This window comes from Acanthochromis polyacanthus, chromosome 11 (assembly GCF_021347895.1).
Source record: "Acanthochromis polyacanthus isolate Apoly-LR-REF ecotype Palm Island chromosome 11, KAUST_Apoly_ChrSc, whole genome shotgun sequence".
NCBI classification, from domain to species: domain Eukaryota; kingdom Metazoa; phylum Chordata; class Actinopteri; family Pomacentridae; genus Acanthochromis; species Acanthochromis polyacanthus.
This window is the reverse complement of record NC_067123.1, coordinates 12,558,213-12,573,318: the sequence shown is the minus strand read 5'-3', so window position 1 is coordinate 12,573,318 and position 15,106 is coordinate 12,558,213. Positions and strand designations below refer to the sequence as shown.

The following is a 15,106-nucleotide window of genomic DNA, read 5'->3' as shown; positions in this document are numbered from 1 at the left end:
GACTGCTGAGTGCTGGGGCGAGACAGAAGAGGAACTATGATGTGTGTGCCAGTGGGAGACACTTCACAGCTGGAGAGTTGGTGTGGGTTTATAACCCACAGCGGAAAAAAGGCAGGTGCCCGAAATTGGACAGTAACTGTATCGGCCCCTGTATGGTCCTAGAGAGGCTGGGGGCGGTGGTCTATAGAATCCAGATGCCTCCAAATGGAAGGAATGTCGCTCTTCATCGTGACGGACTGGCCCCATACCGGGGCTGTGCAACTCCACAAACACCGAGGGACAGAAGACGGAGACCAGGGGATATCACCTTGAGCCCCAGCAGCAACTTGGACACGGCAAACACCCCACAGCAGGTCGGGCCATCTCCCTCCTCCCCTTACCGATACCCCTCCCTGGCCCCGGCTCCTGAGCCAGCCTCCTCTACCCAAATGCCTAGGACACCACGGCCCAGGAGGGCCCGCAGGCTTCCCCCACGGCTGAGAGACTTTGTTTGCCCCCTCGGGGGCGAGGGACTTTGAAGGGGGGGGTTAGTGTAACGGACTGAATTTCATGTTAGAAATGTGTTAAGTTAAAGACAGTTGAGGAGTTATGGAGGTATGTGAGGTCAGTGAAGGCACCGTCTGGGAAGGAGTGAGATTACCGTTATTGTGGACATGTTCTGGCTATATTCTCACGTGTGTGAAAGAGTTTTTTGGCGGAAAAACACAGGACGAGAGCTGAGGTTAGACCCTGTTGTTGTGTCGCTGGCGTTGGCTACGGCCTACAGTAGCTTGTGTTAAGCTGTTAATAAAGTCCATGAAAAGTTGGGAAATGTCTCGTAGCATCACTTGGAGGAACGCTACAGTAATTTCAAGATAATTGTTCAAAGATGTTAATCCCATATGGAAATGTGGCACAAAAAAGGAATAATCAGTAGACTAAATAAATAAAACTTCGAAGTTGCTTATCATGGTGATCAGAGAAACCCGACATCACAACAGGTCAACACAACAAACAGTTGCAGGAAAAGGGTCCCTAAAACTTGTTGTGCTGACTGACACCATCTCTTTGGGAGTGTAATCAAACGATGACCTTGTAAGCTTTCAAATGAGCCATACCATGTCGAAATCCATGCATTACAAGGAAAGTTATGACCAGAAAACTGTGGCTGTGTAATGGTCTCCCATGTACCAGACGTTGTTTGTTTACAACTTCACTCCCATTCCAAGATGGCGTCCGGTGACGCATCGCCAGCCTTTGCTGGACAGTGGCATGAGGCTTCTATGATTTCTATGATTACAAGCCATCGTCTCCCCACTCCACCAATGACCTGCGCCAGGCAAACCAGTTGAACGAGTTCTACTGTCGCTTTGAAAGGCAATGGTCAGTTGATGACCCCATCCCCCCACCTCACACCTCCAGCCCACCTCTTCACACCGGCCCCATACCTCTCACCCCAGCAGGGGCTCAGAGCGACCCACAGTCTAACACTCCAGACCCCCCCCCAGCCCAGAGACCCAGCTCACTATACAGGAGAGAGACGTTAATAGGCTATTCAAGAGGCAGTATCCCCGCAAAGCAGTGGACCTGACTGTCTCCCCCTCCACCTTGAAACACTGTGCTGATCAACTGTCTCCAGTCTTCACTGATATCTTTAGTGAATCACTGGAGACATGCCATGTTCCAACCTGTTTCAAGACCTCCACCATCATCCCTATTCCGAAGAAGCCAAGACCCACTGGACTTAATGATTACAGACCTGTCGCTCTGACCTCTGTGGTGATAAAGTCTTTTGAGCGCCTTGTGCTTCCTCACCTAAAAGCCATCAAAGACCCTCTTCTGGACCCCCTGCAGTTTGCCTACAGAGCCAACAGGTCTGCAGACGACGCTGTCAACCTGGCTCTCCACTTCATTCTGCAGCACCTGGACTCAGCAGGAACCTACACCAGGATCCTGTTTGTGGATTTCAGTTCTGCTTTTAATACAGTCATCCCTGCCCTGCTCCAGGACAAGCTCCTCCAGTTGAGTGTGCCTGCCTCCACCTGCAGATGGATCACAGACTTTCTGTCTGACAGGAAGCAACATGTGTAGCTGGGGAAGCAAGTCTCTGAGACCAGGATCATCAGCACTGGCTCCCCCCAAGGCTGTGTTCTTTCCCCACTGCTGTTTTCCCTGTACACCAACAGCTGCACCTCCAGGCACCAGTCCGTCAAACTCCTGAAGTTTGCAGATGACACCACCCTCATTGGACTCATCCCTGATGGGGATGAGTCTGCTTACAGACTGGAGGTAGACAACTTGGTGACCTGGTGCAGCAGGAACAACCTGGAGCTCAATGCCCAGAAAACAGTGGAGATGGTGGTGAACTTCAGGACGAACACAGCCCCCACTGCTCCCATCAAGCTCTCTGACTCCACAGTGCTCACCGTGGAGTCTTTCCGCTTTTTGGGATCATCATCTCCCAGGACCTGAAGTGGGAGATGAACATAAACTCCATAACCAAGAAGGCACAGCAGAGGATGTACTTCCTGAGGCAGCTGAAGAAGTTCAACCTGCCAAAGACTATGATGGTGCACTTCTACACGGCCATCATAGAGTCCATCCTCTCCTCCTCCATCACCGTCTGGTACCCTGCAGCCACCGCTCAGGACAAGAGCAGGCTGCAGCGCATGATCCGCTCTGCTGAGAAGGTGATCGGATGTAACCTGCCATCCCTCCAGGATCTGTACACCTCTAGGACTTTAATAGCCTAGCCGCGCAAGACCCAGGTCTGAAGACACAAGGGTCTAGTAACTCTCGACAGGGAGGGAGGCGGGCTAAAAGGTTGTCTTTCAAATCATTCTGCAGCAATTGGGTAGGTATACAACCAACCAGCGCAACGAATAGACTGACGTAGTTCCTAGAGCGCCGGATTGTGGCTAAATCCCATTAGCTTCCCAACCAGCGGAGCAAACTGGTATATTAAGGGTTTGCCATATCCCGTCGGCACAAGTCCAAATATGTCTTTCTTCTCAATGAAACACTTCAGTGCCATCCTTTGTTTATCTTTCAAGTTGAATTTTAGCTTCAAATCTTTAAGGGCTGTGGCCAAAGCCGAGTCGAAAGATAACTGTTTATTGTGCGCAGCCATCTTCTGGTTGTTTCCGGTTGTTTCTGTCAGAATCGTCGAGCCTCTGTTGTCACTTAGTTACGCTCGCTTTCTGACTCTACACTTCATGGTGATTCGTCGGCCAGTTTTAGGAGCATCCAACCTCGAGGCTTACCAAGGGTAACTAGACCCACCCTGGCAGAGAATTAAATTCGTTGCCGTGGGTTGTCTAGCGTGGCTAGGCTAGGACTTTAGGGCATGCAACCAAGATCTTGGCCGACCCCTCTCACCCTGGACACAAACTTTTTGAACCCCTCCCCTCAGGCAGGAGGCTGCGGTCCATCAGGACTAAAACCTCTTGCCACAAGAACAGCTTCTTCCCCTCTGCTGCATCGCTGATGAACACTGCCTGTGCCACTGCAAATCAGCTCTGTTAACTATATTAATTACCACTGAGTAGTAACTGTATATACCTTGTCTATTTGTTTATTTTATTTTATTTTATAATTCTTACATCTCTTTATTTACTGTTCTGCCTTTCAGGCGCGTTTCAACGCATTTTGATATAGAGAGATTTGTTGGAAAATTGCCGCTCTTATTTTGATATGCGTTTGATGTGATGTGCTGCTGGGATTTCCCCTGGGACATGAGAGCGCAAGTTGAGGCAGAGAGACAGCACAGAGCTTCCAATTCTCACTCGTTTCATGCCTTTTTTCCGTTTTACTCCTGGAGAATCAACGCCTGTAGGTATTTCTTAGGGATAGTTTGCTAGGTCAATTCATTGTGTCTGTACATGAAACGTAACCTTTGAAGTTAGGCAGGCTACACACGTTAGACATTTTACATGCTGTATTGAGAGATACGTTGTCATGGTTATAAATTAGAGCTAATAAGTTTGCAATTCATTTGGTATGACATTGTTGAAAAATAAGCCGCTTTATGGGCAATGCTTTACGAGCAGTTGTTGCCAGCTATTTTAAGCTTTGTCATCTCGGTTTATGTGGAGAAGCTAACTGTCATATTTATCTGTGTATTTTTTACAGTTTCACATCGTTTGTACTCAAAAATGGCAAGCCTCTACATTAACGCTCCACTGCAAGAAGGACATGTCTTTGAGTCAAAAGTTTAGCTAGCTGTCTAGTTGAAACACAGACATCTCAGCGAGGACAGTATACTTACTATTTTATTTGTACTTGCACCAAGAGCACCAGAGAAAATTCCTTGTAAGTGTAAAAACCTACTTGGCAATAAAACTGATTCTGATTCTGTCAATTAAGTATTTGCATGATTGCTGACTTTTATCCAAAGCATGACACAGTTAAGACTGATCTCCATTGCACATTTGTTTTCATTTCAGGCTATGATAAAAATCAACCTGAAGAGACTTAGAAATCATTACAAGGAATATTTACTCACCTTTATGGTTTTTTAGGTTGTAAATCATATTTAGCATTATTAGTCAGGCTCTCATCAAGGGCAAAATATCTTCTTTCAAATCTTCCAAGTGCCTAATCTGTCATTTTTTAACTGTCTAAAACCCTAAATGTGTTTAGTTTATGATTAGGAAACACAGCAGCAGGTCTGAGAAACTGTTTGATATTCCTTCCTGATGAGGGAGTGAAATGATTAAGTTATTATCTAAATTGTTTGCTTTCTATTTTCTGTCAACTGAATAATAAACCCAGCTGCAAACCAACAGAGGAGAGGTTGTTCTGAAAGGTTGAAAATTACCCTGTGATTACAAGCAAACTATATTTTTTGTAACAGATGCTCAGTCTCAGCAAAGCTGTCAGTAGAAATATGCTAATTCTATCAATATTCTTTTTTTTTAAGCATCAATCTGTAATAAAACAAGACAGACATTTCTGTTTATTTTTTTGTTTTGTTTTTTTAATGCCACTGATTATTATTTTCTTTTTGTGTCTTTCTACTGGATAATCAGATTCAGTGTTGGTGGCTCGTACCAATGGCAAATAGTTCAATCCCAGCATCCTTCAGGCTCTGTGCAGGAGGGATCACGTCATCCTGGGACTTCCCGTCGGTGATGAGGATACCGATTTTGGGAACGCCGGGTCTTGATCCAGACTCTGGTTTGAAACTGTTCTCCAAGATGAAGGTCAGAGCCAAACCTGGACACACATAAATCAAATCAAACCATATAGATCAGCTTTTTTCCAGTGCTTTTAAGTGACCAACTGAACCTCCAAAATGACGGCAGAAGTTTAAAAAGCAAGTTAAAATATGCCATTTATTAGCCAAAGACTGTAAAAACTGAAAGAATCATTGGATTTTCAAAACGTCCCCATTTGTCAATCATTTGTGACATATCACTTTGGTAGAAAATCTAAATGAAAAATCCTTAAAATCACTTTATTCTTCATGTTTCCTTTAAAAGTTCACCAAAAATGATTCATTTGTAATAAACAGATTGAGTAAAAACTAAAAAAAAATCTACATTCATGGGATTAAAATTCTGTGCAGGCAGTGTTTAAACAAAGCAAAGAGGAGACAGTTATAGTAGTAAATTAAAAAATGTAAGTAGAGAAATTTCTAGTATGTGTAGTGTAAGAAACTATTTTTTCCACTATGGGGAACATGTGTGGCCACTTGGCAAAATGTTATCAATGTTGGACATGCTGATTTCAGCTTGTTGGAATTTTGGTAAAATCAATAATCAAAGAAATTCAACTTGAATTTTTTTTCATGAACATACTTGATGCAGAACTTTACACTGAAGCGAAAAATGAACCCACAGTGAATGAAAATGAGTGACGGAAGCAAAAAGAACTGAGTGGAGTTTCCGACACTCCAAACATATTTTTATAGTTTAGTCTTTGACTTCTATGTTTAATATTTTATTGTTCTCTCATGCTTTTTGTTTAATCTATCTGTTGTTTTATTGGTGGTGCTTTTGTCCATATTGTTTTATGAGGGAATTAGAGTCACTTATTGTACAGGACAGGTACTAAAGAATTATTGTGGTATGAAGTTAAATCCTGACTGACAGCCTGATTCTCCCTCTGAGGACATAAAAATGCCTCTGAGCCGCCTTGAGCCTCATAGTCAAAGACAAGATGGGTGTAAAGTGTCATTATTAGCTCGACAAGGTTTTTGTCTAATGAGATTGTCAACATAATGAGCAGCTGAGTTCTGTTGGCTCTATTAATGACATTATGGATATTTTGCTCAACTCCCAGCAGACCATTTTAAACCCTGCTGGATCCTTCAGCTTCAGCTTTCTGAGCAAAACACTCTGAAGGAGGAAATCACAGGTTGGACGATGATGATGACTCATTGTTTGTTTCTCTTTAGAACATTTTGTAAGATTTTTCACCATTAGCCGACTGCTGATGCCCAGTAAGCACTGTACAAGTACAAATTATGGATAAAATTTTACGTGCTACGTTCAAGGTTTTGAGTATATATAGAGGCTGATGATCCACACTGACCTCATCTGATCAACGAAACCCTCTGAACCCCAAAACCCACTAGCTCCTTTTCAGCTTTTTGTTTTTATTTTAAATGCAAACATCACACCAATTATTTAGAGCCAGAAACCATATAAAGAGGAAGAATCATCATCATTCTATTGTTTGTTTGTTGTTTGTTTATTATTCTTCAATCATAGCACATACAAAGAAAAAAAAAAAAAAAAGACAATTCCATTACGACAATTTGGCTCTGAAATTAGCTAGATCGAAAGGGTTTTGGCTGAAGTTAAGACTTATTATGCCAAACCCTATTAAACAATTAGACACAATTAAAAGGAAAAAAGAGAAGAAAAAAAACAAAAAACAAAAATGGCACACTTGCTTAACAATGTTAGTCCTACAATATACAGAGCATACAGAGGAAAAATGTAACCAAAAAAAGAATATATATACATCTGAAGAGGTTAACATCAAGGATGATGATAAGAAAATATTAACCAAATTGAATGAAAGTATACTCGGAAAAAAGTAAAGAAAATAAAAATAAGACAAAACAATACATTTTGAATGTCTAAAAACAAAATAATGAAGTCAAGTAGTAATAAAAAAAAAAAAACTGAAAAAAACATTTCCAGGACAATTTGCTCAACGGAATATCTACTCAAGTTTCCTATAATTTAGAAACGTGTTCAGTTTATATGTTTTTTTGAAGGTATTGATTGTTTTGGAGCCTTTTAACTGATCATCTAATTTATTCCAGAGATCAACACCTCGGACCGAAACACATCTACATTTTAGATCTAACCTCGCTCTACTTTTCTTAAAAATAGCCGTTCCTCTAAGATTGTATGAAGACTCTCTGGGTGCAAACAATCCTTGTAAACTGTTTGGGAGTAAATTATTATAAGCCTTGTACATTACTACTGCTGTACTTAAATCCACAAGGTCCTGCAATTTTAAGATATTAAAACGAACAAAAAGTGGATTTGTAGGAGCATAGTAATGTGCATTACCAATAACTCTGACTGCTTTCTTTTGCAATAGAAAAATTGGCTGGATATTTGTTTTGTAGTTATTGCCCCATATTTCCACACAGTAATTCAAGTATGGCAGAATTAATGAGTTGTATAAAACATAGAGTGCATTTTGATTCACACAGGGCTTTATTTTATAGAGAATTGCAACAATTTTAGAAATTTTTGATTTTAGAGTATTTATATGTGATTTCCAATTAAGCTTATTGTCAATGACAACTCCCAAGAATTTTGTAGCACACACTCTTTCAATTTTAACGTCCACAATTTTCAACTGGCAAGATGTAGTAAAAGTTTTATTTCCGAAAATAATATATTTAGTTTTATTTAAATTAATCGAAAGTCTATTACTATCAAACCATTTTACTAATGTTTTAAGCTCTGATGTTACTGTGTCCATAAGCAGTTCAAGATTTTGTCCAGAACAATAAAGACTGGTGTCATCAGCAAACAGTATACAGTGTAGATTTCGCATAACTTCAACAATATCGTTGATGTACAAAATAAACAATTTGGGACCCAGGACGGAGCCCTGGGGAACACCATGGGTTATTTTTGTTCTTTCAGAATTAACATAATTGATTTGAACGTACTGGTCTCGATCAACAAGGTAACTTTTTAACCAGGCCAATGCCGTCCCTCTAACTCCATACCTTTCCATTTTTTTTAAAAGCAATGAATGGTCTATGGTGTCAAAGGCCTTACTAAGATCAACAAAAATTCCAATTGCATACTTTCTTTCATCTATTGATATGGATATATCTTCTACAAGTTTCATAACCGCCATTGCAGTAGACCTGCCTGATCTAAAACCATATTGCTGTTCGCATAACAAGTTATATTTCCCTATAAAACTGTCAAGTCTATTTACATATAACTTTTCCAGTATTTTAGAAAATTGTGAAAGAATTGAAATTGGCCTGTAGTTAGTGAATTGATGTCGGTCTCCACTTTTGAAGATCGGTATAACTTTTGCAGTTTTCATAGCACTTGGAAATGTTCCACTTAAAAAAGACTGATTGCAGATATAGGCAAACGGAGTTGCTATTATATGAATGATATCTTTCAATAAAACCATGTCTATATCTAAGAAATCTGTTGTTCTTTTATTCTTACAGGAACTTACAATTTCTATAATTTCATTTTCATTTACACTTCTAATAAAAAAAGAATTCATGTTACTTTTAATACTTTTAACATCAAATTCATTTTGGTTACTAGCTTGTGCAATGCTGTTAGCTAAAGTTGGTCCTACATTAACAAAAAAATGATTGAATGCATTAGTGATTTCTTTAGTTTCTGAGACCATTTCATTGTTGACACTAAAATATGTAGGAAATTTGTTATTTTTCCCTCCATTTCTTATAATACCATTTAGTACTTTCCAAGTACCCTGGATATTACTTTTGTTCTGTTCCAACAAGTTATCGTAATACAATTTTTTACTGAGTCTTATTATTTGTGTCAACTTATTCTTATAAATTTTATACCTTTCTTCAGTATGTTTGGTTCTATGTTTCAAAAATAATCTGTAGAGTTGTTGTTTCTTTTTGCACGATTTAACTATGCTCTTAGTAATCCATGGTTTTTGCTGATTATTACAAATATCTTTAATATGATGTTTCTCAAGGGGACAATGCTTATTATACAGCAGAAGTAATATAGATAAAAAGACATTAAATGCCTCATCAGGGTCGGAAGATATATAGACCTCCTCCCATGTCTGTAAATACAAGTCTGCCTGTAAAGCAGCAACAGCTTCTGGTGTACGAAACCTTACCATTTTGAATTGTTCAATTTTGGTAATATTATATTGCAAATTGTCAAAAATACCAAAAACAGGGAGATGGTCACTGATATCATTGATGAGTATTCCTGCAATAATTTGATTTCCTAGTTGATTTGTAAATATATTGTCAATTAATGTTGAAGTGCTCTCAGTAATTCTTGTTGGTTTGTGAATCAGTGGAAAAAGAGTATTACTGTTCATAGTAGAAATGAAATCTGCAATTTTAATATTTTCCTGAACATGTAAAAGGTTTATATTAAAGTCGCCACAGACAATATGTACCTTGCTTATGTTACTAAACAAACTATCAATCTTTTGATTAAAAATATCTACAGACGATCCTGACTGTCTATATACACAACTAACAACAATGTTTTTTCCTTTCTCAACAATAATTTCCACTGTCAAGCATTCTAAAATCCCATCAATGATGGTAGACCTACTATCGATTTTTTTACATCTTAGATCAGAATTTACATATAATGCAACTCCTCCACTTCGTTTGTTTATCCTATTTAAAGTAAAAAACTCATACCCATCCAACTCTACTTCACTAGTTACACACGTGGACAAAATTGTTGGTACCCCTCAGTTAAAGAAGGAAAAACCCACAATTCTCACTGAAATCACTTGAAACTCACAAAAGTAACAATAAATAAAAATTTATTGAAAATTAAATAATCAAAAACAGCCATTACTTTTGAATTGTTGATTAACATAATTATTTAAAAAAACAAACTAATGAAACAGGCCTGGACAAAAATGATGGTACCTCTATAAAAGATTGAAAACTATTTGACCAGAGTGACATGATTAACTCAGGTGTGTCATTTAATTGACATCACAGGTGTTTCCAAACTCATAATCAGTCAGTCTGCCTATTTAAAGGGAGACAAGTAGTCACCCTGCTGTTTGGTGAAAAGGTGTGTACCACACTGAACATGGACAACAGAAAGCGAAGGAGAGAATTGTCCCAGGACATCTGAAAAAAAATTATAGACAAACATCTTAAAGGTAAAGGCTATAAGACCATCTCTAAACAGCTTGAAGTTCCTGTGACAACAGTGGCTCATATTATTCAGAAGTTCAAGACCCACGGGACAGTAGCCAACCTCCCTGGACGTGGCCGCAAGAGGAAAATTGATGACAAATTGAAGAGACGGATCGTTCGAATTGTATCCAAAGAGCCCAGAGCAACCTCCAAAGAAATTAAAGGTGAACTCCAAGGCCAAGGTACATCAGTGTCAGATCGCACCATTCGTCGTTGTTTGAGCCAAAGTGGACTTCATGGGAGACGACCAAGGAGGACACCACTGCTGAAAAAAACTCATAAAAAAGCCAGACTGGAATTTGCAAAAATGCATGTTGACAAGCCACAAAGCTTCTGGGAGAATGTCCTTTGGACAGATGAGACCAAACTGGAGCTTTTTGGTAAGGCACATCAACTCTATGTTCATAGACTCAAAAACCAAGCATACGAAGAAAAGAACACTGTCCCTACGGTGAAACATGGAGGAGGCTCAGTAATGTTTTGGGGCTGCTTTGCTGCATCTGGCACAGGGTGTCTTGAAAGTGTGCAAGGTACGATGAAATCTGAAGACTATCAAGGCATTCTGGAGAGAAATGTGCTGCCTAGTGTCAGAAAGCTTGGTCTCAGTCGCAGGTCATGGGTCTTCCAACAGGACAACGATCCAAAACACACAGCCAAAAACACCCAAGAATGGTTGAGAGAAAAGCGTTGGACTATTCTAAAGTGGCCTTCTATGAGCCCAGATCTGAATCCCATTGAACATATGTGGAAGGAGCTGAAACATGCCATTTGGAGAAGACACCCATCAAACCTGAGACAACTGGAGCTGTTTGCTCATGAGGAGTGGGCCAAAATACCTGTTGACAGCTGCAGAACGCTCATTGACAAATACAGAAATCGTTTAATTGCAGTGATTGCCTCAAAAGGTTGTGCAACAAAATATTAAGTTATGGGTACCATCATTTTTGTCCAGCCCTATTTCATTAGTTTGTTTTTTTAAATAATTATGTTAATCAACAATTCAAAAGTGATGGCTGATTTTGATTATTTAATTTTCAATACATTTTTATTTATTGTTACTTTTGTGAGTTTCAAGTGATTTCAGTGAGAATTGTGGGTTTTTCCTTCTTTAACTGAGGGGTACCAACAATTTTGTCCACGTGTGTATGTCTGCATCTAACCAAGTCTCAGACATTGCGATAACACTGAATTTTCTAAACTGACAGAGATATGATTTGAAATCTTCAAAGTGCTTTTTCAGACTTCTGCAGTTAAAATGAATAACACTAAACGCTCCACTCATATTAATACACATAAATTGTTCATCAGTATAATAATCACTGTTAATGGTCATATCATTAAACAAATTTTGATCAGGATCTATTTCACAACCAAATTCATTAGTTTTATAATTGCTGAAGTAACTAGTCCTCCAATCGTTATAGTTCGTTATCATCCAAAGCAATCAAGTCTTTCACTCCAGCATATCCATCCAGTGAACAAAATATGTCCATTATCCCAACCTCGGATTCTTGTTAATCCATTTTTCAAAGAGAACTTCCACTCGTATCGTTTTAACAAAATTATATTCCCACAAGGATAAACGTCATGATGTATATCAAGAATTGTCGATGAAATAAATAACATTACTTGTATTGTTCAAGGTCTTTTAGTTCTCTTACCATTATGACCTTAGCTTGCTCCGGATTTGACCCATTAAGTTGGATAAATACCTTGCAGTTCCTTGTCCATGTTGCCTTGACTTTCCCATTCTTCCTCAGGATACGGGCTTCTCTGGCTATCTGAGCCATTTTCTGCGTCAAGTGCTCGTTGATGTACACCGCTGTTCCTCTTAACTTTCTTCCTTGACTCATCATCTCTGTTTTAAACTTACGATTCACAAAGCGCATGATGATAGCAGGCCTCGCCTTATCCTTTCGCGGCAGACTATGACACACCGAAATGGTGTTTGGATCCAGGTGTATATCCTTGTCCGCCAGAAAACTAAGCACTTGCCTTTCCAGCGTTTGTAGATCCCCTCTGTCGGCGTCCTCGCTCACAGTGCTCCCGCTTGTCACAGCTTTAGCATAAGAGCGAGGTTTGATGGTCAAGCCAGTAATAATTACATCTTCCATTCTGGTTTGTTGTTCAAGATTGTCGATCCGTCTCTCGAGTTCATTAATTATTTTGTCTTTTGCGTTTATAGTCTCTTTCAATTCCTTCACCTCTTCAACAAGTTGCGTTAGTTTGGTCAGCTGATCAGTAACTTTGGCCAGCTCCCCGGTCATATGTCTGAGAGACATACGGATCTCCTCCAGTTCGCTGTCCATCTTAAAATCAATTCCAACCTTCTTCGTAGGCATCGCCAAGTTTTTTTCCCTTTGCTTCTTCCTTTCTCTTACTTACGGTTATAGCAAAAAACCGCAATTTTGTTAGCTTAGTTTTGTTAGCTTAAACCGGCAGCTGTCTCGCTGCTGTCTCACATGTTGGCTCCTGTTGGCTCCGCCCATCTCTTTGTCCTCCGCCCATTGACTTCATTGGTGCAATGCTGCACATGTTACTGCCACCTGGAATAGTGGGATATTGTCAATTGTCCTTAAATGCATGAACGACTTCTTGGTTTAGTCTGGAAAATTAATCAAATCTAAGCTTAATTTTTGGTTCAAGATTTAATTAATTGTTGACAAATTTACAGTTGTTTTGGAAAATTTCATGTAATTTTTGGTCAATTTTGTGTAATTTTGGATATTTTAATATGTTTAAACAGGTTTGAGCCACTTTTTGGCAGTTCATGACTCATTTTGGACAAATTTTAAACAGATTTACAATTTATTTCTTTTCTAATTATTTTTGACAGATTTATTTTGTACATATTTTGAACAATTTTTTGCCATCTTGGACAATTTCTGAGTCATTTATGATCCCCTTTGAGCTAGAAACTATACAAACAGGAAGAATCATCATATTCTACTTCCCACTCTTTTTGAATGTATGGACAAATGTAGGGGGGGTTTCACTGGTATGGCCTGCTGGTGGGACCCGGCCCCCTTATGGCTATGGGGCGGTGGGAGTGAACCATCATCCGTGTTGCTGTGACTGGGGGGTCCCCGGGGTCTGGGGCCTGTGGCTTGGGGGGTTCCTCTGCATGCCCGATGGGTCCCGGCCAGTGCGGTGGCTCTTGGTGGGCTGTGGGGGCTGGATTGACTGTCCTGGTGGGTGCCATGACTGTGGTGCGGGCTGGAGGTGTGTGGTGGCTCTGTCCTGGGGGGTGTTGTGGTGCGTTGCGGTGTGTGCAGGATGTGGGACCGGGGGGGGGGGGGGGGGGGGGGGGGTATGTGGGGTGCCTCCCTCAATCTGGCCCCTGCATTTCTGCTAATGCTTTTGAATTTGAGATATGAGTCACAATCGCTTCCATATCTCTTGGGGTGCCGCCCTGTGGCTCCTGCGGCCCAGCTTGGCCCTGCCTTGCCGCGATAGCTGTTCTGGGCTTCGAGGTCCTTCACACTTGCATGTTGCATGTTTGTCCAGGTCTCACCAGCGCCTGTCGAGTCCCATTGTTGAGCAGTGATGGGACCTGCCAGAATGTGTTGAGACTGTCTTCAGAGTCTCTACACTAAACTCATTATCTCTCTCCCTAGTATCTTCTTCTGGCCTATTCTATTCTATACTGTCAAGACATCCACAATTATGGTGTTCAATACGGTTTGCTTTTTTTTTTTCTTTGTTTTGTTGTTGTTGTTTTTTTATTGACGGGCAGTTAGTAGTCGGGGATTACACAGCACCTGATACTCTTCAGATGTAATAGCACCGCTTGCAAGCTCCTATCTCTGTTTGTCCTGTTTCGTCCTGTCCACCCTTTGTTTCCCCTTCACATCATCGAGGTGTAGCACTGCTCTCCCTGGCTTTTATTAGGGAATTCTAATAAAGAATGTCAGCTTAGTTCTCATGGAGGGCTGGTGATGGTCACACACACACACCAAATATTAAAATATTTGGCCGCAAGACTAAAATATGCATTAATCTCATAAAATGTTGACAGCTCTTCTGTCGAGTTTAACAATGAGAATAAATGCAGACATTACAGAAGAAAAGGAAAAAAATGAATGTATGGACGACTTTTTGGTTTTGTCTGGAAAATCAACCAAATCTAAGCTTAAAACATATTTTTTCAACAAAATCACTTTTTTATCCATCCATTCTCTATACACCGCTTTATCCTCACTAGGGTCACGGAGGGTGCTGGAGCCTAATTCAGGTGACTCGGGCGAAGGCAGGGGACACAGGATGCCAGTCTGTCACAGGGCTACATATACAGACAAAGAATCACACTCACATTCACACCTACGGGCAATTTAAAGTAACCAATTAACCTCAGCATATTTTTGGACTGCGGGAGGAAGCCGGAGTGCCCGGAGAAAACCCACGCATGCACAGGGAGAACATGCAAACTCCATGCAGAAAGACCCTGGGAAAGCCGGGATGCGAACCATGGATCTTCTCGCTGCAAGGCGAAAGCGCTAACCACTACACCACTGTGCAGCCCAATCACTTTTTTATGCATGTCTTATTTAAAAATGTAAAAAAAAAAAAAGAATTAAAATAAACCATTTGCACAAAAAAATCCTCTTCATATTTCTGCTCTCTTTGGCACAACCATGAAGCCTTTAGTGACTCAGTTGCGACCGGCAAGAACATACTAAAAATTCATCGCCTTTTTGGCTGAACTGTAGGCAGTGTAGAGAGCAAAGAACAGAC

The 15,106-nt window shown here is 40.4% G+C and overlaps 1 protein-coding gene across 3 annotated transcripts in view; it reads right to left on the bottom strand.

Annotated features, from left to right (window-relative positions):
• LOC110966091 (collagen alpha-1(XIV) chain-like) overlaps nt 1-15,106 on the bottom strand; it is a 332,534-nt gene that overhangs the window by 234,003 nt on the left and 83,425 nt on the right. For all 3 annotated transcript variants that reach the window (XM_051955093.1, XM_051955095.1, XM_051955094.1), the window contains one exon: nt 5,032-5,196. In XM_051955093.1, coding sequence (XP_051811053.1) covers nt 5,032-5,196 — 165 coding nt within the window. The remainder of the gene's footprint in view (nt 1-5,031; nt 5,197-15,106) is intronic.